Consider the following 21,786-nt stretch of genomic DNA (forward strand, 5'->3'; position numbering starts at 1 on the left):
TTGATTTTTTTTTTGCATACTCTGCACTTTCCCTTCTGTTCTTTAAAGGAGACAGGATTCCTCTCACTGCCTGTATCTTTCACCCATGCTGCCTCTGTAGTATGACTGCATCTCTTTTATGTTCCTTCTGTCCCCTTTAGTGACATGAAGCACGTCTCTTTCCTTTTATTCTTCTTCCCTTCTCTCTCTTTTTTTCTTTCTGTTTTTGGTGGTTGTAGGGCTTAAACTCAGTGCCTAGGCACTGTCCCTGAGCTCTTTAGCTCAAGGCTAGCACTCTGCCACTTGGAGCTACAGCTCCACTTCTAGTTTTTAGGCAATTAATTGGAGATAAGAATGTCTCATGGCCTTTCCTGCCCAGGCTGATTTCGAACCTTGATTCTTAGACTTCAGCCTTCTGAGTAGTTAGGATTATAGTTGTGAGCGCCAGACTCTTTCCCTCTTTTAATTAGTGTTACTATCTCCCATGCCCAGAGCACTCCATTAAAATTTTTTTTAATGTTCTATAAGTTTGTAAAACATTGAAACAATTTTGCCAACTTTATATATCTGAAATACTAATACCTTTTAAGATAAATTTCAGTTCCCCCAGTTTTGGTATCAGTATGTATTCCAACAATGGTACATAATGTTATTTGCAGAGATGTAAGAAAGATTTAATCACCTCATGATATATGAGGTGATTAAAAATGTCTTAACCTGGGCTGGGGATACGGCCTAGTGGTAAGAGAGCTTGCCTCGTATACATGAGGCCCTGGGTTCAATTCCCCAGCACCACATATACAGAAAACGGCCAGAAGTGGCGCTGTGGCTCAAGTGGCAGAGTGCAAGCCTTGAGCAAAAGGAAGCCAGGGACAGTGCTCAGGCCCTGAGTCCAAGGCCCAGGACTGGCCAAAAAAAAAAAAAAAAAGTCTTAACCAGGAGGTACAGCTACTGATTTCATTTTCTAGTAGAGTTCCTATAGTTTCTTCCCCTAGCCAGCAGGTGGGGAGATGGCTCTCCATAAACCTCTCTTTTCTCCTCCATCTTCTGCTCACCACAGGATTTAACTTTTCTGTCCCTAGTGAGATATTAGCCTTCAAACAACATCCCTTTGATTTAAACTTAGGTAGGGATTTTCCAACTATGCTTGACTGAAAAGCAGCAAGCATCAAATCAAGTTGGAAAATGAAAAAGGGTGAATCCTGGACAACCCACGGAGCCGTATTCTGTTTCTTCCCCCAAACTGCAAGAGTTTGGTCTTCCACTCACAGCTTCTAACCCACCCTATCCTACCTTCTTATAGGGTTTTAGAACCAGACCTATGCTAGGATTATTTACTAATTTTGTTTGTTAGAGTCAACTAAGTTATGTTACCCATTGGTTGTATAGGAAATAAACCAACAAATAGTAGGAGATTTTCATAAAGTGCCTTTGCCCAGAAAAATGACCCATTTCATCCTGAAGCACAGAGTCTAGGATCTCGGAAAGAGAAGCAAGCTGAGGTTTAAGGACCGAGTCTATAATATCCCTTGTTCCATAGTGACTCTGCACAAATTTGCCAGAGTACCGGGTCCTGGTTCTTTACCATTTGAGCCACAGCACCACTTGCAGCTTTTTGCTATTTAGTTGGAGTCTCATGAACTTTCCTGCCCAGGCTGGCTTGAGTTGCAATTCTCAGATCTCAGCCTTCTGACTAACTAGGATTATAGATGTGATACAGGTGCCCCACCCATCACAGGTTTTAATTTTGCTCTTCCTATTTGCTAGAACTTCCCACATAGGCATAAAAACCCAAGCATATCTATTACTCTGAATTCCTAGTTCCTTCAATCTTCACCCACATTTTACTTTATTCTGCAAATATTCTTCCTCACAAACTACCTGGCCCCATGCCCTAATTCTTCCAGTAAAGGAAATTTTCAGCTTAAAAAAAGTCAACATGTAACTTAGCCATTCAAAAGGCCTTCTGCTCAAGCGTGTCTGTTAGAGATAAGTGATGCGGACTAACTCTTTATCCCCATTGGTTATAGGAGATTAAAAAAAATAGTAAGGATGGGGATTCCCCATGAATGCCTGTCTCATCCAGAACGAATCAGTACCTAGATGGATAGGATTGATTCATTGAACTCTTTGCTTAAAAAAAACCACATTTTTACTATCATAAACTATTTGTTCAAAGAAGTATCATTGTGACATTTCCATTCATGCATACAATGTGCCTTGCTCAAACACTCTATCCATTTCTCTCTCCCACGTCCCCTCTCCCCTCCTTAAAACAATTTCCAACTGATTTTCTTGTCCTGTATTCATACATCCATGTCAAACATTTCAATTATAGTCACCCACCTTTACCCCCTTCACTTGCCCCCCCCTCCACCAGCATCCACCCCCTAACAGGACTTGTTCTACATTCCTGCCATTTTTGAGTGTATAATAATTGTTCAAAGGGGCTCACTGTGGTGTTAACCATATACGTGCATTATTTCTTAAAGTAGATTAACCCCTTTGTTGTCCTCTCTCTCCCCATTCCCCTTGCCCCTTACTGCTATGAAGATTCTAAAACCTAGATAGATTGAATTTTTAAAAAATGACATAAAACACATCAAGGATATTGAAAAACTAAGAATATATTCTCCAAGATTATACACAGATTTAAAGAATGGGGATTTATATCCAGACTCCATTCTGATGACCTTATTCTGCATGCCACAGATTTCTGGACACAAGGATTTCCTTACTGAAACCTGCCAGGACCCTGCACCCCTCCTGTCTCTCTGCCATCCTCTGTCTCTCCTCTGTGTGACTGTTGGAGACTTAGGACAACCACAAAGACCCTTGTCTATGTGTTTCCTGAGGTGACACTGAAACCAGCAAGACTTTCAGATTCATTCGCTTATCAGAGATATCCCTGACAGAAGCACAGATTGTGCTCTCCAATCAACAGCTGCCATTCTGCCATGTCATCTGTTACTGGCAGAGGTTGCTCCTGGACATGGACACAGCATTTTCCAAGTATTGTCTTACAAAAAAGATTTCAGTGGCTTTATTTCATATTGGAGGGGTTAAATAATTTATCCAAATCAACAGCACTGAGTTATGGTACAATAAGTACCACAGATTGTAATCCTTCTAAGTCACCATTGTCCAACTGTTACCATTTTCACTCCTAAACGAAAACATACATACAATAGTTGTCCAAAAAGCTGTCTTTGAGAAGTAACCTAGTGTGTTTCCTACAAGGCTCAACCTTCTGACTACATTACTGACTAGTACCCAACTGGCTCAGGATAGTGACACAAATAAAATAATTCAGATGCATGTGGGTTAAACAGTTAAAATACTAAGTAAAAACCATTCTTTTGGAGAAAGAAATGGTTACATTTCAGAAGAGCACGTTGAGATTGAATCTCTGCCCAACAACAAGTGATGCTTTTCATCTCTAGTGCTCATTGGTTTGTTGACATTGAGCTTAGCCAATCCAGCATCAAAGCAATGAATACCTTGGTTATTATTTGGGATATGAGTACAGAGGGTAGACAGTTCTTACTGCATTGAGACTAGTTTGTTTCTCTTCAAATCAGTCCTCTCCTGAGCTCCAGCATGGTGTGTCCAGGGCTCCCTGGAGGCTTCCCCATGGCAGTTCTGATGGTGACGTTGATGGTGCTGAGCTCTCCTCTGGCTTTGACCCGGGACCTTCAACGTAAGTGCACACCTCGGGTGTTGAGCTGCTAGGGGTGGGGGGCGGGGGAAGGAAGGGAGAGAGCTTCCTCATTTTGCCCAGGACAAATCCCTTCACACGTGAGATTTCTTCAATAACTTCTGACCTAACTTGTATGAAATCCAAACTATTTTCACCAAACTGTAGTCTGAATGCTTGTCTCCTTTATGAGATCTGTGTAAAACTCATGTATGTAGACATCATTTCTTTCTAAATCTCCAATCAAACCTCTAAACTTAGATCATATTCCCTCCAGGCCTTAAGTAGATTGACAAATAATGTTAAACTAATTCACCATATACCTCTTCCCTTCATTATGTTGAGTTATGCCAGGAAAGAAGTTTCTCTTTTAAAAAGACATCATGTGCATATTATATTAAAGTTCTAGTCTATTTCATGTGTTCAATTCTGTTCTATTTTAGTCTATTTTATGTGTGCAACACTGTTCTATTGTAGTCTATTTTATGTATGTTATTAAATGCTATTTAATTGTTTTAATGAGGAAAAAGTCAAATATTGCACTAACTAGGTTTCTCTGAAAATATCAGAGAGTGAATGAGAGATTGTACCAAGAATTGCACTTCATATTTTCTCTCTTGGTCCATGAACTGCAGTGTTTGTTTGCCATGAAGGATGGTGAGGGTTAGTGATTATGGGTTGATTTTTTTTTTTGTCAGTCATAGATCTTGAATTCAGGACCTGATGCTGTCTCTAAAGCTCTCTTGCTGAAGGCTAGCACTCTACCACCTTGAGCTACAGCTCCACTTTCAGTTTTTGAGTGTTAATTGGAGATAAAAGTCTCACTGGGATTTTTCTGCCTGGGCTGGCTTTGAACCATGATCCTTAGATCTCAGCTCCCTGAGATCTGAGATCCTGAGACTGAGCTAGGATTGCAGGTGTGAGCCACTAATATCCAGCTAGTGATCTCTTTTTATCTTGTGGTCAGCATTTAGTAGCTGAAGCAGAGTTCCTATGTACTTGATAAAGTGTTAGAGACAATGAACAGCTGTAAATTGCTCTTTAGTGCCTTAAAATACTTAAGGCATCTTAAAACACTGACACAGGCTAGGATTCACTTCATGAATTTGTTCTGAACGCATAGTATGTGTTCTTCGTTTCTTTTACATGTCCCACCTTCTCCCACATTCTCTGGCTTGAGCCCAGACGAGAGGATTGAGCTAGTGTGAATGGAATATGTGAAAAGTCTATTTTTTTTTTTTGCCAGTCCTGGGCCTTGAACTCAGGGCCTGAGCACTGTCCCTGGCTTCCTTTTGCTCAAGGCTAGCACTCTGCCACTTGAGCCACAGCGCCACTTCTGGCCGTTTGCTGTATATGTGGTGCTGGGGAATTGAACCCAGGGCCTCATGTATACCAGGCAAGCTCTCTTGCCACTAGGCCATATCCCCAGCCCAAAAGTCTACTTTTGAAAAAGTTGAAATAGTGAAAGATCAGCAATTGTTTCTGGAGACTGAACTCGGGACCTGATTGAAGTGAGGCTTTCAATGCAAGTATTTTACCATTTAAACCACACCCTAGTCCTAAATATCAGCAATGTAATGTGGTTTAAACAGCACATCACAGCATGGATACAAAGAAAACCTGAAGGCTGCTTTCAACTCATCAAATTAGATACCAATAGGCAAGGAAGGGGAACTCATGGCCTAGCAGAGTCTGAACAAGTATCACTTCCTCCTCTTTTTTTTTTTTTTTGCCAGTCCTGGGCCTTGGACTCAGGGACTGAGCACCATCCCTGGCTTCTTCCCGCTCAAGGCTAGCACTCTGCCACCTGAGCCACAGCGCCCCTTCTGGCCGTTTTCCATATATGTGTTGCTGGGGGATCGAACAGAGAGCTTCATGTGTAGGAGGCAAGCACTCTTGCCACTAGGCCATAGTCCCAGCCCTCCTTCTCTTTTTTAAGCCAAGAATTTTACTGCTAGTACTAAAAATCCATGAGTTTTGCACAGGTCCTTAAAAGATCCATCAGACATCATGAAACATGATTTCCTTGATTATTTTCTCTTTTTTTATCTGTGGATATTTACAGTTAGAAGGAGAAAGAGGAAGCTGTCTAGATTTCTCTGGAAGTAGAAGATGTAAAGTGTCATTGGAACAAAAGAGTGTTGGAGCTTGAAACACTTCTTGCTTTCCAGGTCAGCCACTGTGGTCAATTTCCAGAATACTGGTGGTTTCATTGAGATCACAGATAGGTTCTTGAATAAGTTCAATACTGTCCTCTGTTCGTGACTCAAAGCATTCTTCTCTAATGACAGGAAAGTAAGAGAGTAACTCCACTAGCTTCCAATAAAAGAAATAAATTTGAGAGAGTAATAATTACTCTGAGAAAAAAAATGCTATCAGGATTATGGAAGAGGGACCATTAGATTCAGGCAACTATAGTTCTCAGGGAACTCTCCCTGAGAAAGGGGCATTTAGCTGAGAGAAGAAGAGAAAGGAGCCAGCCAAGTAAAGACTTAAGGGACCAAGTGAGAGAACAGGAATGTGTGGGAATGTAGGGACATGGGTGCTGGGCTTAGGGGAGGACCAGGAGAATAGAGTGGCTTCATGATAGTATGGGGTGGGGTGGCAGAAGGATGTGGAGATGAGGTCAGGAAGCTAACTAGGTCTTAAGGGCCTGGGTAAAGACACCTAAATGTTATTGGGCCTCCATGGCTCCTGGCTCTATTCCTAACTACTCAGGTGGCTGACATCCAAAGATCATGGTTTGTAGCTTGTTGAGACAGGAAAGTCTGTGATACTCTTATCTCCTATTAAATACCAAAAGACTGTCAGTGGATTGATGATGCAATTAGTAAAGCAATGGCTTTTAGTGCAAAAGCTAAGGGATAGTACCCAGACCCTGAATCCAAGCCCTAGGATCAGCAATAAGAAAATCTGTTGCAAACCACTGTGAGAGACTTGACCTATCATGACCAGGAGCAAGGCAGTGATGGAAACTGGACCATGAAACTGCTTTGAGGGTACCAGGGGGCCTGTGCCTCTCCACAGCAACTGATGCCCAAGGCCCCATTAATAGGGTGTTTATTGATTTTGGGGCAGGGGAGTACATGCAGAAAGTAGGGTAGCAATCTCTTTGAAGTTATAGACACCAGTATGGGAAACAAGCTTAGGATGAGTGACTGCCTCATCTGAGGAAGTGGAGGAAGCAGCAAATGAGCACAGTTTGCATATGTCTTGAATTCTAAAGTCCAAGCAAGTCTGGGTTGTGATTAACTCACCTTGAGGGTAGAAAGTTGGGTCTTGTAATGTTAGGAGCAATGGATCTTTCTTGGACCACTCCCAGTTTTCTGAGAGTCAGAGAATGGCATTCCGATTCTCTTTACTGGACCTCACCACTGACCATTCACAGATTCCCACAGAAATCCTAAGTAGTATTTAAACTACTACATGGTTTTGATGTGTCCCAATTCATACTGAATTAAAAATTCCAGCTGGTATGTGAGACTGGATTGTTTTGGTTTACATGTCAAAGTATGGAGACCATTTAGGATCATAGCAGAAATCTCTGGGGAAGGCCAACTGTGGCTTGACATAATGAACACAATGACAATTTTCTGATGGACTGTAAAGGGCAGGGCTTTGTATAAACCACAGCGCAGATAAAGGATCAAGATTATCCCTGAGAATTTTGCCTGAACTGTAGAGCTATTTGTAGAGACAGGTGAGACGGCAACAAAACATGATTTCAAGGAGGTGATTCCAAACTAAAGTTGTTTTTTTTTTTTCAAGTTTGGGATGATGTTAGGACATTTGTGTGGAGCCATCAAAGGTCAGGTGAACAGAAGAGAACAGAGTTCAGGCTGAGGCTGAGGTGGGAGGGATGTTGGTTGGCATCACTGACACAAGTACTGGGCTTACTTACATTCTACATAGGAACCAAAAAGGGCGAGGCCACAAATGGAACTGAGGAGGATGAGCAGGGATCCTGGAAGAAAACCAAGGGAAAGTGACACAGGGAAATTGAAGGCAACTTCTCAGGAGGAGGAAGAGGGAGGAGTGACCAGTGGTGGTGAGACACAGGAGGAGCTGAAGGGAGAGAAACACAGGGGAGTGAGCCCTGGGTCCTCTACACTTGACCTGGGCAGTCAGAAGAGGGTCCAGGAAGAAACAGGAATCGCAGGGTCTAAAGAGAACAGAAGAGGTGAAGATTGGAGAAGAGTTGGCTGGTAGTTTATCTCTTGGAAGGCTTGTGCTGTGGCACAGGAGGCCTCAGAAAGACTCAGAGGATACGACAGCAGAAATGATTGGTCTCTAATTTACACAGCAGCACTGGCAGACCTGTTACCTGTCTATTCTGGGAAAACAATAAGTCCATTTCCCACAGCTCTTATTCATTAGTGACTTAGAACAAATTTATCCTCTTTTTAAAAATAGGGTGATGCATACTTCTGCTGTTTTGGTGTGAAGCATTATCACATTTTTCAGGCCTATATACTCCTGCCTGTCACTTAGCAAGTACCTATTCTGTCATACCTGTGGCATTTATAGATGCATATACCAATGCAAACTAAATCTTACAGGGTTTAAGTAATTTACCCAGAGTCACATAGTTGGGACTTGAACCGGATTCCAGGCCAATCAGAGTACAGACCCCTCCCTCCTGAGAGGGGAGATTGGATGGTATGTACTGTGAGTAGTGGGCACTTAGGGAGGAGCTTCCCAGTGCAGCACCAGCCCAGGACAACAGCGTTTCTGCACCAGGTCCTCAAAATGGCAATCAGTAACAAAATTGTCATATGATGAGCAAATAATTTATTGCCAGGAATTAAAAATGAATTTGGCCTTGTGGGTTTGTGTTTACAATGGTGACAAAAATTGCCTGGAGCTGGAGCTAGAGGCTGGAGGACAGTTTTGACTTTGAACCATGATCCTCTAGGTCTCAACCTTGCAGAATAAGCTAAGATTACAAAGATGAACCAGTGGTGCCCAGCCAGAACACTATCTTCTTCCCAGTCTCTCCCATTGGGTGGGGTCCTGACTACAAGCATGAGAGGCCCACACCTGGCTAGAGGTGGTTCCATGATGAGCATTGGAAGGTAGATATTGGCCACAAATCAACTTCCAACCCCCCAAACCTCCAGGGGCTCGAGCTTCTTTCTATTCCTCCTCCTTGCAGGCCTTCCCTCTCCTCAGGCCCCAAGTGTCCTCAGGCCCCAAGCTTCAGGCCTCCACGGAGGCCTCAGGCTCCAAACTCCCCCGCAGGCCTCAGGCTCCACTCTGCTCCCTGTCTGCTGTGCTCCATCCAGCTCTTCCGATGGCCTGGCTAGGCTCCACTCAGCCGGCAGGCACCACTGCGTCTCCCTCACCCCTCCTCTTCCTCTGTGCTAACCTCCTGACAGGCAGCCTTTATTTCCACCCCACACATACTCAGTTCTACTTCCAGCTTTCTGCTGATTTCTTGGAGATAGGAGTCTCACTGACTTGCCTGTCTGGGCTGGCTTTGAACTTTGCTCTTCACATCCTAGCCTCTTCACAACTAGGATTACAGCCCTGAGCACCAGGGCTTGGCTTTCATCAATCTGGGCTTGAAATGGAGTCATTTTACCTTGTTACAATATTAAACTGTTTCTGAGTTATATTCTGGACCAAGAATAAGAAATAGGGGAGGAAAAGCTGGCAATTCTGCTTCCCCACCCTTTGGGGGAAGGAAGGTTGCCGTATTGAATGAAAGAAATGAGAGAGGGGAGGACTGTTGCACGTTTTGAGAGGAATGAGCGGGAATTTGCAGGATTTGACCGGCTCCTGTGTTCCTGGTGTCCGTGGTGATTGGAAGTGTGTGGGACCCCCCCACCCCATCTTGCCCTCCCTGCCCAGCTCTGCCCCGCACACAGGTGGCTCTGTGTGACATGGGGCGTCCTCGGGGTCACTGTCGCCTCCATGTTAGGTCCAAACCTTTTTGGGGTCCTGGAGAAGAGCAGATCCTTCGGGAGTCCGAGTGCTGTGTTCAGAGATGAACAAGACCCGGCCCTAACCGCCCCTGTCCCCGCAGCGCGTTTCCTGGAGCAAGCCAAAAGCGAGTGTCATTTCCTCAACGGGACGCAGCGCGTGCGGTTTTTGCAGAGATACATCTACAACCGGGAGGAGTTCGCGCGCTTCGACAGCGACATCGGGAAGTACATCGCGGTGACCGAGCTGGGCCGGCCGATCGCCGAGTACTGGAACAGCCAGGAGGACCTCCTGGAGGACAGGCGGGCGGAGGTGGACAGGTACTGCAGACACAACTACGAGGCTGCGCAAGGCTTCACCGTGCAGCGCCGAGGTGAGCACCGCGCGGGGCGGCCAGGAGCTCAGAGCCAGGCGCCTGTGCGCATGCGCGTGCGTTTACCTGCGTGTGAGCACGTGCTCGTGTGTGCGTGCGTGTTCATGTCTGCTCTGATCAAGACAAAACTGTCAGAAGCTGGAACGAAACACAGAACAAAAGAACATTAAAACAAAACAACTTCCATCCTGTGTCACCCCCTCCCCCTCCTCCCCACCCCCACCCACTAGGGATTGAACTCGAGGCCTCGGCCTGCAGGACAGGTGCTCCACCGGGGAGCCAGGGTCCACCCCCCCATGCCCCCCAGTGATTCCAAATTTGGAATCTCAGTTAGGCCTGGGCAGGGGGCCTCTGTCAGCAGATTATGGGGGAGCCCACCCACCCCGGAGCCCACCCTCCCCCACCCCACCGCCTGCTCCCTGGTCTCCAGGAGAATCCACAGGCCCTTGAGATCCACTCAGGAAAGGCGCTTCCCGAGTGTTTCACAAAAACCGAGTCTCACAAGAAAAAAGTTCCAGCAAGAACCGATTTCTAATATAACGAGGACGAAGCAGGGAGACAATGAAAATGAGGTCGCCACAATTCCTTCCCCTCGTGGGAAATGGGCGATCAGGACTCAAGATGGCGACTCTTAGCTGAGGCCTGTATCCCTGGGCTGCTCTGTGTAGCTGGGATCCTGGGTGGGTGGCACAGCTACCTGCCACGGACTGAAAGTGAGGTCTCCCCAATTTCTTTCTAACTGATTTAAGAAAAAACAACAACTTTCCGAGGATTCCCAACCAGAAAAAAAAAAATTGTATCGCTAACTTCCTGACCGGTGCCAGAATTAGATTACCAGAAATTCAAGGCAGCTAAATTGACCTCAGTACCTATGGCTTGCTAGAGAAGACAGGCATGTGGTGAATATAGTAAGAAGTGACAGGGAAGTTTCTTAGCGGGGAAATAGGCAGAGAAGACAGCACGTGTCACCATCATGTCACAGGAAGACAGCACATCAGCCCATCCCAACCACCTTCCCCTCCCAGAGCTTGGCCTGGGGTTAAATCCAGAGAACTGCAGTCCCTGAACACATACTGCTGACGGGTGGCTCCCCTATGAGGTCCTAGGACCAGAGATTAAGAGCCCCATCTTTATTTCTTCATCTGTTTGTTTATACTTTCTCATTCTTTTGTAGCCTCCTACTCCCATTTCATTGTCAGGCAGATTTTATCCAATTATTCCACCATGTGCCAGTCCTGTAGGCCTGCTTTTCCATGACTGGAAACCCTTCTTCTACATTTTATCACCAGCAGGGACTTAAACCTGGGACCCTTGGACAATGGCAAAGGGGTTACAAACCATGGAGGTTTCACTGTCTTCTGACTTCTGCCTTTTTTCCCTAGTTACTCCTAAGGTGACTGTGTACCCCATGAAGACTGAACCCCTGCAGCACCACAACCTCCTGGTGTGTTCTGTGAATGGATTCTACCCAGGCCACATTGAAGTCAGATGGTTCCGCGGTGACCAGGAGGAGGAGGATGGGGTGGTGTCCACAGGCCTGGTCCAGAATGGAGACTGGACCTTCCAGATGCTGGTGATGCTGGAAATGACCCCCCAACAGGGAGACGTCTACACCTGCCACGTGGAGCACCCCAGCCTGGACAGTCCTGTCACCGTGGAGTGGAGTGAGTATCTTGGTGACTTTATTCATTCCTCATGCCCGGATGGAGGCCTGGCTGGCTCCTGAGTTCAGGGTTCCCCTCACGACACCACACCTTCAGGATTTTCTCCACACACTGGATTCTCAACTATTCTATGTTCTCTGCTTCATCATAGGTCACTGAGGGTAGGGAAACTGAGATGTGTCTAGAAACATCTATGAGCCCAGGACATAATTGTGTTAATGAAGACACTGTTTGAAACCCCTGTGATACCACAGGTCCTAGGTTCTTCCTTAGTCCTGGATCCGCCTCAGCCTCAGGGATGAATCTGCCACTGCTCTGGGTTGTTCAGTATAACCTAAGAGGAGTGGCAGCGCAGGGTCGCTCCTCATGTGGGAGTCATGCAGCCTCAGCTGTGTCTGCCATGAGCTCTGCAACATCACTGGGTTTCTGTTTTCACAGACCTGGTGACCATTCAGCCTTGTGATAATTACATGAATTCAGTGGACAAATTTGAATTACAAAACTGGGTGCCTCAAGTGATCCAGTGCTAGCCATGAGCTGAAGAGCTCAGGGATAGCGCCCAGTCCTAGAGTTCACCCCCATGGCCGACAGAAAAGAAAATTGTTAGGCCTGGAATTTGGCTTAGTGGTAAAGTGCTTGCCTAACCTGCATGAAGAACTGGGTTGGAATCCTCAGTGCCACATAAACAGAAAAAGCCAGAGTGGCACTCTGGATCAAGCGGCTAGCCCTGAACAAAAAGTGCTCAGGGACAGTGCTCAGGACTTAAGTTCAAGCACCATGACTGGCCAACAAAATCCCAAACACACACACACAAAAAACAAAACAACAACAACAAACAAACAAACAAAAACCCGCTTTCAGTTACTTAGGGTGAATTCAGTGGGCAGGGGTGTGTGCGCAGTGTGCTTGCATTAAGGTGTGAACTTAGGGTCTGGGCACTGTCCCTTTGCTTCTTTCTCAGGGCTAACACTGACCATTTGAACTACCGCTTCACTTCTACGTTTTGGGTGGTCACTAGGAGATCAGACTCATAACACTTTTTTTCGAGGCTGACTTCCAACCCCGGTCCTCAGACCTGAGCCTCCTGAGTAGCTAGGATTGCAGATATGAGCTCAGAATGACACGCAGACACCCAGCACAGAGTGATTTTTAATTCTCTTGTTTCCAAGAATTCCTAAATCTCATTCATCTGGGGGAAGGCTTTGTCCCCTCATCTCAAGAGTCTGAATATCAGGTTTTCCTGAGAAATTTTCTGTTTTGGCACACAGGTGACTAATCCTGGCTTCTACTTTCAGAGCCCCATTCTGGATCTGCACAGGGCAAGATGATGAGCGGAGTTGGGGGCTTTGTGCTGGGGCTGCTCTTCCTGGGTGCAGGCCTGTTCATCTACTGCAGGAACTCAAAAGGTGAGGAACATTCAGGTGGCTGAGAATCACAGCTCACAGATATATTTAGGAGAAGATACCTGGTTTCACTGAGGTTAGTTATGAGGATGTCAGTGGACCTGTGTGAAGTGTTCTCTTCTCACATGACCTCAAATGTCAAATTCTAAACCCGTCACTGGATAAAGCATGAGGGTCTCCCTCAGTTTAAGAAAAGCATGCTATGGTGTCCCCTGAAAAGGAGAAAGACTCCTAAGATGAAAGTGTGATCAAGAATTTATTTCAAAAGATCAGGGCTGTGATGGGAAATATAGAAAGCAAGGAAAGTATTTCCTGCTCCCCAATGTGCAGGAAATGACATTTAAGGATTCAAAATGGCGGCTGTTATCTGCTGTCTGTATTCTTCCTGAGCTGAGAGACACATGTGATTATGTCATCTGGCAGCCCCCAACCAGGCCTTGGTTCTCAGTGGTTAAGAGAGATGCTGCTTAGTATTGTAAAGTATGGAGATGTCTCTGATCCTCTCTGAAAAATAGGAAAAATAGGTAAGTTCAGAACTTCCCCTCTGTAGTCAAGCTTATTACCCTCCTGCACATTATTTACAGTTATTTGCTTTTGTATGTTACTGTATTAGCAGAGAGAGCTTTTTAAATAGCCACTTTGAGGCCTCCTAGTTCTTGAAACTTTGTATTAAATGGATGGAAACTTAACTGCTGTTTTGGCTGCTACCTGGGCTTCAGTTCTGAGTCTGGCTGGCCCTGTTTTGACTTATTACAAATAAGATAATTTCCTGATCTCCTCTGTGTCCCCACCCCCATTGCTCCTGCTTCAGTGGTGTTAGAGAAGTCTCAGGTATCAGACGTGAGCTTGAGGTGCGGTGTTTGCACATGGACTGGCGTCTGTAGACTTCAGTAGCTGTTCTCTTGTCTCCATTGCAGGCCACTCTGGGCTTCAGCCAGCAGGTAATGTTCCCTAATCCTCTCTCAGACACAGACTTGCTTCTCTTACTTCAAATGACACACAGCAGAAGTACTGGGACAGAATTGGGATGTCGTTTCCAATGAAGCAGAAATGTGAACTCAACCAAGTTTTGTGTATATTTTTGTCTATTTATTTATTTATTTCCCAAGTCAGGGCCTTGTGTTTGATAGACCAGTGCTGTACCTGTGGACTATGTCCCAGGCCCATTTTGCTTTTAATCAAATGCTGTGCTGTAGTCAGCTCTGGTGGCTCATGCCTATAATCACAGTTAGGAGGCTGAGAATTGAGGATTCTGATCCAAAGCTAGGCAGAGCAAGAAAGTCCTTGAGATTGTGACTTCTAGTTAATCACCAAGAAACCAAAGTGAAGCTGTGGTTCAAGTGGGAGAGTGCCAGAGTTGATAAAAAAAAAAAAAAAGCCAAGGAATAGTGACTAGACCCTCAGTTCAAGCCTAAGTGGTGACATTGGGAGAAACACAAAACAACTGCTGTATAGTAACACTGCCTGAGGTCCATTTGAAAGTCCCCCAGCCTCTTCCCACATGCTGTGATGAGCAGCACTTATAGGGGAAAAGAAGCCATTTTCTGGGTGTGGTCTGGACACCTGCTGTCCTCTGCCTCCTGCAGGACTCCTGAGCTGATGGGAAGGTGGACATCTGGGAAGGAAGGAAGGACCTCTGCCCCTGTCTCTCCTCATGTAAAGGCTCCATTGGCTCCAATTCCTCAAAGAGAAATAGTGCTGTCTCAGGGCCTGGCCCCCTCCTGGCTCAGTGCCCAGCAGGTGGCCTCCTCCCTGATGGCTCCTCAGCCCCTGTCCCTGAGCTGGAAGCCCCAGTGCAGACTGCAAGAGCTGCCCTGCTCTCTCTCCTGCCCCTTTGCATTCATTCACCCTTCTGCCCCTCTCCACCCCCTCCTTGTGTCACAATACTATGTTGTATATTTTTCCCAAATAAACAAGGAGTGAAAAATCATGTTTCTTCTGGATTTTGCATGCAGTTCTTGTTTGTCCCCAAAGAAATAAAAATGTCTTTTTATTTATTTTCCTGATAATGTGAGGAAAGAAATTCAGATTTGTCATTCAGAGTTATTTGGGGTCAGTAGCTGATTCTGAATTATGTTTCCTAATTACCAGTTTATCACACTATCTATCCAAACATTTTTACTACTTCATGAATTGTGTATATGTATTTACTGAGAATCTTTTCTGTAGTTAATGCATGTAGAAAAACAAATACATCACTTTAATATAACAAACCTGCCTTTCATTTATAAATGCATGATCACTATGATACATTTAGCAAATTCCTTCTTCTAAACTTTTATTTCCACTTTTGATAGGTAACGCTCACTACAGGTATGTATCCTTTATTAAATTAATGAAGTATAAAATAGAGAGGCATAAATCTAGCCACTCAGGAGGCTGAGATTTGAGAATCACAGTTCAAAGCCAGCCTTGGCAGGAAAGTCCAATTATCTACAAGGAAACTGGGAGTGACACTGTGGCTCAAGTGGTAGAGCACTAGCCTTGAGCTCAATTGCTCAGGGACAGCACCGAGGCCCAGAATTCAAGCCCTGTGACCAACAACAACAACAACAAAAAATACATACATACATACATATATATATATACATATATGTATATACACATACACTTTTGCTATTGCATTTTCATCTGGTGTTCAGTGTGTTGGCGGCACCCAGGTAGCAACTGTTGAATCAAGGGCATACCATCCTGTTCACAGGGCTTTCTATTGTCATTCCTTAGGTACAGCATCCCTAAGTATGCTCACACATACAGTCATCCAAATAGCTCTGTACTCAAGTATCATGCCTCACCTGCTGGCACAGACATGATGCACCATGATGGCTCAACTGAAGGTTTTCACATGTAACTGGATCATATTTTTCACATGCAAACTGGAAATAACCCTTTAACAGCAGAAGCATTTAGTTTCAGAGGAGACCTTTATAGTGAATCTCTGCCCAGCAACTGATGATGCTATTCACTGCTAATATGCAGATTGGTCTTTCCTCATTGAAATTACCCAATCCATCACCAATCTCTGAATAACTTGATTCTCCTTGCTTAGGATGTGGATGCTGAGGGGTCACAGCTCTCACTGGATAAAGATAGTCTACTCCCCTGGCTCTCCTGGTCTCCTCTTTTCCACCATGATGTGCCTGTGGCTTGACTCCCAGGAGGAGTCCACATGGGAGCTCTAACAGTGATAGGGATCATGCAGAGTACTCTCCTGGTGTGGTCAGGAACACTTCACATTAATGCCCACACCAGGGGTAAACTAGTAGGAATTGTGTGAGGAAGGGGTTAATTAGGTTGCTCTTTCCAGGCAGAATCCTTAAAACTTCTGATGGATTTTTAGGTGCATCAGAACAAATTTCCACAAAACCACTCTCAAAACCACACAGAGCCTCCATGTTTGCCCACTCTACCTGTGGAGCCTCCAAGAAGACCCCTTGTTCCCAACTCTGCTCAGTGAAACCGCTCCAATATTACATTCTTTCCCTGCCGGGCCTGACATACTTCCCAGTACTGCCCTTCCCTGGTTAATGTCCTCCTACGTCAGAACAAGTTTTCAAAGGGAATTGGAAAAGTCTCTCTCTCCTACAGAGCCTATGTACCAGCCCACACAGAATCTGTGATGTGGCTGCCTCTGTCACGGGTGGTCATCCCAGAGAAATCTTCCATCAGTTTGTCTTTCCTCCTCAGCTACAACCATGTGTATGCCATCCGTGTCCCTGTGGGCAGGTGCTCTGATGGAACGTGGGGTTAGAGCTCCTGCTTCCTCCTCTTGAGAGCATCCTGTAGCTGAGGTAGAAACACTTAGTACTCAGAAGGATCCTATCAATAAGGAGAATCTAGGAATTGTTTTTGAGTGCTCTCAATTTTTTTAACGACTTATTAAAAAACCAAGTATAATATACTGCACATTTTAAATCCATTTTGATTCTTCTTTCCCCTAATTTATAGTTGTTTTAGAGGTGATGTACTTTTTGGTGTCTTTCCATATGTGAGGCAATAAGTGGATTTCCTTGCTCATAGTGTAATCTGTTCCCTCATTCTCTCCATCACCACCCATAGGATGCCTATGTCCATTGAACTCCACTGCTGCACTTTTTCACCTTTTTCCTTTGATTCTATGCCCTCCCTCAACCCTCTGACAGATGTATATGTGAGTATACTCTCCACAATGTAAAGATCATAGTCATCAGAAAAAGATTAAAAGAAACCTCCTTTGTTTATCTTTGGAGTTGGTTTCAGTATGTATCTTAATAAACATGTGAAGCGGCACTTGGGTAATGCACATTTGTTGCTCTCTCTAAGACTATCCTTTTTGGTCTCACTGTATGTGAATATGAAGAATTCTGTGTAATTTGTCATCTCCCAGTGTGTTTTAGATCTAACTAGGTCTATTCCATGTGAACTATTCCATGTGAATTTTGGGCTTGTTTGTTACCAGGCAGAGTAATCAATTCAAAATGGATGAATGACCTCAACGTCAGTTCAGAAATTTTGAAATTACTGCAAGAAGGACTAGGAGAAACATTGGAATTCATAGGTATAGGCAGAATTTTTTTTTTTGAAAGAGTCCTGAAGTATAGCAGCTAGGAGACAGTCTTGACCAAATGGGAATACATCACTAAAAAGTTCCTGCCAAACTAAGGATAGAGTTACTCAACTAGAAAAACTGAAAATAGAACGGAAGAAGATATTTACTAGCAACACAATCTGACAAGGGCCAACTATACAAAAAACACAAGTAGCTCAAGAAATGATCCCCTCCCAAACTAATAGACAATGACTCAATGAGCAAAGGAGCTAAGGAGAGACATCTCAGAAGAAGAACAGCAAAGAAACACAGGTGGAAATGCTCATCATCCCTGGCCATAATGGGAATGCAAAACAAAAAAAACTCAGGGATTCGATCTCATTTTAGTTAGATTGGCCAGCATCATGAATTGAAACCACAGCAAATGTTGATGGGGATATGGAAAAAAACGAATCTTATTGCACTGCTGGTAGGAATATAAACTAGGAAAGTCACTCTAGAGAGCAGTTGGGAGCTTTCTCATAAAACAAAACTTCCAGCTTCCCTAAGACCCAGCAATGCGATTCCTAGACATCTTCCCTGAACATCCAGAGCCAGAATATGATAAAAAAAAAACATTTGCACATGAGTGTACATTGCTGCTGTGATCACAATAGCAAGATACAGAAACAGCCCAGATGCCCCATAATAGATGAGAGGATCCAAAAACTGTAGAACATACTCATAATGAAAACTTACACAAGAATTAGAGAAAAACCTTTGTTTGCATTTTTTAACTGTGCAAAAAGTAAACAAATTAAGTTTATTAAGCTAGTACTTCAGTCTTTACATTGATTTGTTTAAAAAAATAGCTTGGAACTTACTGTCAGTGAGTATATACCATAAATTGAAAATAGGGAGGGCATAATATTGCAGACCTAAGAAAGCTACTGGGCTAAACAAAACTTGACACATGATTAGCATTATTGAAAGAGAAACCCAAGTACCTGGAAGAATGTTGTGAACTCTTGGAAAAATAACTTTAGTTCTGTCCCATTTATCAGACAAAATCCAAACCAAACAATAAAAGACCCACAACAACAAAACACTATCTAGAAACTAACTTCAGTATAGCACTGCAGTAACTACTAAAATTACTACGAAGAACAATCTAAGAAAACAAAAATACCAAGGAGCCTTCATAAACAGTTAAATCAAAGTTTTAACTTTAAATATATGGAGATTTCCAAAATATTCTAAGCTATATGACATGCCCCACAAAAATAAGTTACAAATACTCTGAATTTAATAACTTAAAACATGATATGGTTAATATATACTGTATGAGTATCTCTAGCTCAGGTAATACCCACAAGGTTTAAATTTAGCTTCAGTTTCTGCTCAGAAGAGTGATGTCAGTGTTCTAGCAATAGTGATGGCATCCTATTGTAAGTGTAGAAACTGTGAATGTAGATTAGTTTTAAGTGCACTTAATTGAAGAGATAACTGTACATTCATTCAAGAGAGTCCATATTCTATGTGCAAATTTTCAGTGGAGGAGGTTTATAATCACAGCTGGCTTTAAAAAGTGTTTTCTGACTTCTGAAAACAAATCACAAAAGTACTTCGTACAAAGTGAATAGTAGGTGACATTGGTTCTTTTTTTCCTTTATGTATGATGAACTTCATGAAATATTAATTCCCGAGGTATGTTTGTTTCTGGACCATACAGCTTACATGCTCTTCTTTCAAAGGCAGTTACCATTTGTTTGACAACTTCATCAAAAAACAACGTGGCAAGCTGAGAGTGTAGAAGTGAGCGGAATTCAAAAGAAATTGAGAAAGCTAGGGTACAAGATCTTGGGTAGCCAGGAATCCCTGGGCTAAAACGCCAAATAGTCTCTAAATGATTGAAAAGTTTCCCACCAGTACAGGATGCCTTTACTAAATGTGGTTTCACCAAGGTCACTGTAGATGTATAGCGCTCCAACACAGGAGGAAACCCAATTTCTAATTGTGTTTTACAATATCCAGATCTCTTTGATATGATATCTGATTTTTTGCACCAAGGAAGGAAATGCTTACAATCTTCCATACCTGATACTACATCGTACATTTCCTGCATTGAGTACCCTATAATTCTTCTTTCTGAGTATTATTTTCTTTGGTTTACTAATAGAGCAGTGATTTTGAAGACAGTTCTTGCACATATCTGTTTGAGCGAAATGGAAGCATGTACTGGAAGAGTTCTATTCATCAGTATACCACAGGAAGTGAAATATCTGGCGCCAGCAGCTGTCGACGACTTCGGAGGGCATCTGGAGACTACCTTTGTCAGGGCCCTCTGACCGGTTCGAGCTGCCATGTTCATCTTTTCTTGTTTGCATTTCTTAGAGTTCATTTTGATAAATATTATTTTGTGTGACTAGATGCACAAATGCACTGTGCTTGGCCTTCCTCTGTTATGAGTATTGTTCTTTGGTTTCACTTTGCATGAATGCCTAGAGATTTGTATAGTTTATCATGCCACTGTCTATTTTAGGCCTAGCTTCCACAAATGAGACAAAACCTCTGTCACTTATCTTTCTGAGCTTTGCTTACCTCGACTAACATGATTTGTCCTAGGTCCATCCATTTCCCTGCAAATGAAATGATAGTATTCTTTCTAACAGCTGTATAAAATTCCATTGTGTATAGGTAACATATTTTGGGGTCCACTCATCTATTGTAAGGCATTCAGTCATGGCCTCTCATGCCTAGGAGATTAATGTATAAAAGCCCTGAGAACTGGAATAGTTTTCCTGATTGGACAGAACCTATACAACAGGACTCGGTAAATCTACCCACCCCTCATTCATCTTGCACCCAAAGTACTAGTTCTATGGGTTTTGTGCACAAAAGAGTTGATGTAGCTGGTCTGAATGGCCATCCTGAGAAGAGCTTTGATTACAAGGTGGACCCACAGCTGGCATCTGGGTAGGTATTGCAGAAGGGTTCTCACTACTACCAAGTCTAGCTAACTGAACCTAAACTGTCTGCACAAACAATATGGCTTGTGCTGAACACCTACAGTGCTCTACGGAGTCTATGGTTCTGCTATGTGCCAGAAAGAATCTGCCCCCCCCCCCCCCGCCACTGGGCACTGAGTTTTTAGTGATGTTCCCTGGTAAGGAACAGTTCCAGCACTGTCCTAAACTCATCCTGTTTGAGCCAAATGGCAGAAGATTCTAGAAGCTGGTGCCCCGTATTTCTTAGAGTCTGCCTCAGGTACTTTTCTCCTTTGCTGATTTTTCTTTCTGTCTTCTCACTGACATATTTCAAAGCTGTAAGATTACCTGAATGCTCCTAGCAAAGCATGGAACCTGGGAATGGTCTTTGGGACCCTAGACTGCAGTGAATATGGGGGGGGGGTCATTACAAAGAAAAGGAGCCAGGCATGGTGCAGCCCACCTGTACTCCCAGCTCTCAGGAGGGTGAGAGAGAATGATCACGAACTTAAAACCAGCCTGAGCTACATAGAAAGATGCTGTCTCAAAACAGGACTCCTCTTTGCCCCCCCCTCAGAATGAAGATTTTGCAGCTACTTTCAATTTCAAATAAATTTTACTGCTTACCTAAGAAGAACGTTATAAAATTTTTAAGGTGATAGATAACCCCCTACCAGTGCCAGATTCATTCCCATCCGTCTGCTCTTTGTTTTAGCAAATCTGCCTTCCTGCAGCCTCAGTATAGAAGGGCTCTGAGTGTCAAAGGCCTGCAAATGTGTGTGTGTGTGTGTGTGTGTGTGTGTGTGTGTGTGTGTGGAGCTCTTTCTAATGGAACAAGAGACAGCACTCATCCTTTTCAAGTTCCTTTCCAAGCTGTCTGAATACCAAGATTCCCAGCAATAGAAAGACCTAAAGCCACCTCCTAGAAGAACTTCCCTAACTTCCTCTCACTGGCTAGGGGCTTCCTTTCCACCCTGCAGAAGGTCATGCTAACACTGTATATGCCTGACTGCGACACTCATCCAAGTCATCAATAAACGTAGCACTTTTTTTTTTTTTGTAAACCTAAGTGTGCTATAACCATGATTCCATAACAGTCCTGTGTGTGACCCATTTTCCAAGGCTGACTCTGAAGTGCCAGACTTTGAAGTCAGGCCCCACTTTACCACGTGAACCCCACTTTACCACATGAACCCCACTTTACCACGTGAACCTGAGATAAGCAGGCCCTGTGAGCAAACCCAGGACAAG

The 21,786-nt window shown here is 43.9% G+C and overlaps 1 protein-coding gene and 1 pseudogene across 2 annotated transcripts; one reads left to right on the top strand and one right to left on the bottom strand.

The window, feature by feature from the left end:
• The first annotated feature begins 3,495 nt into the window (after positions 1-3,495).
• Positions 3,496-14,664, top strand: LOC125352726 (HLA class II histocompatibility antigen, DR beta 4 chain-like). Of its 2 annotated transcripts, XM_048348014.1 has the most exons (6): positions 3,496-3,679; positions 9,705-9,974; positions 11,357-11,638; positions 12,934-13,044; positions 13,959-13,982; positions 14,628-14,664. In XM_048348014.1, the coding sequence occupies exons 1-6, from the start codon at positions 3,580-3,582 to the stop codon at positions 14,639-14,641; spliced, it is 801 nt and encodes a 266-aa protein (XP_048203971.1). In that variant the 5' UTR covers positions 3,496-3,579; the 3' UTR covers positions 14,642-14,664. The 2 variants fall into 2 exon arrangements, with proteins under 2 accessions (XP_048203971.1, XP_048203972.1); XM_048348015.1 differs by lacking the exons at positions 13,959-13,982; positions 14,628-14,664 and adding an exon at positions 13,372-13,400.
• A 4,437-nt stretch (positions 14,665-19,101) lies between these two features.
• LOC125352731 lies at positions 19,102-19,919 on the bottom strand (annotated as a pseudogene).
• Positions 19,920-21,786: the final 1,867 nt, after the last annotated feature.

This window comes from Perognathus longimembris, chromosome 6 (genome assembly GCF_023159225.1).
Source record: "Perognathus longimembris pacificus isolate PPM17 chromosome 6, ASM2315922v1, whole genome shotgun sequence".
Lineage (NCBI taxonomy): Eukaryota > Metazoa > Chordata > Mammalia > Rodentia > Heteromyidae > Perognathus > Perognathus longimembris.

Bases quoted from the DNA above. Each gene is read 5' to 3' on its own strand.
- LOC125352726 (XM_048348014.1), top strand. From the start codon at position 3,580: ATGGTGTGTCCAGGGCTCCCTGGAGGCTTCCCCATGGCAGTTCTGATG. The intron at 3,680-9,704 runs GTAAGTGCACAC...CTGTCCCCGCAG, and splicing joins TTTGACCCGGGACCTTCAAC to CGCGTTTCCTGGAGCAAGCC. The intron at 11,639-12,933 runs GTGAGTATCTTG...TTCTACTTTCAG, and splicing joins TCCTGTCACCGTGGAGTGGA to AGCCCCATTCTGGATCTGCA.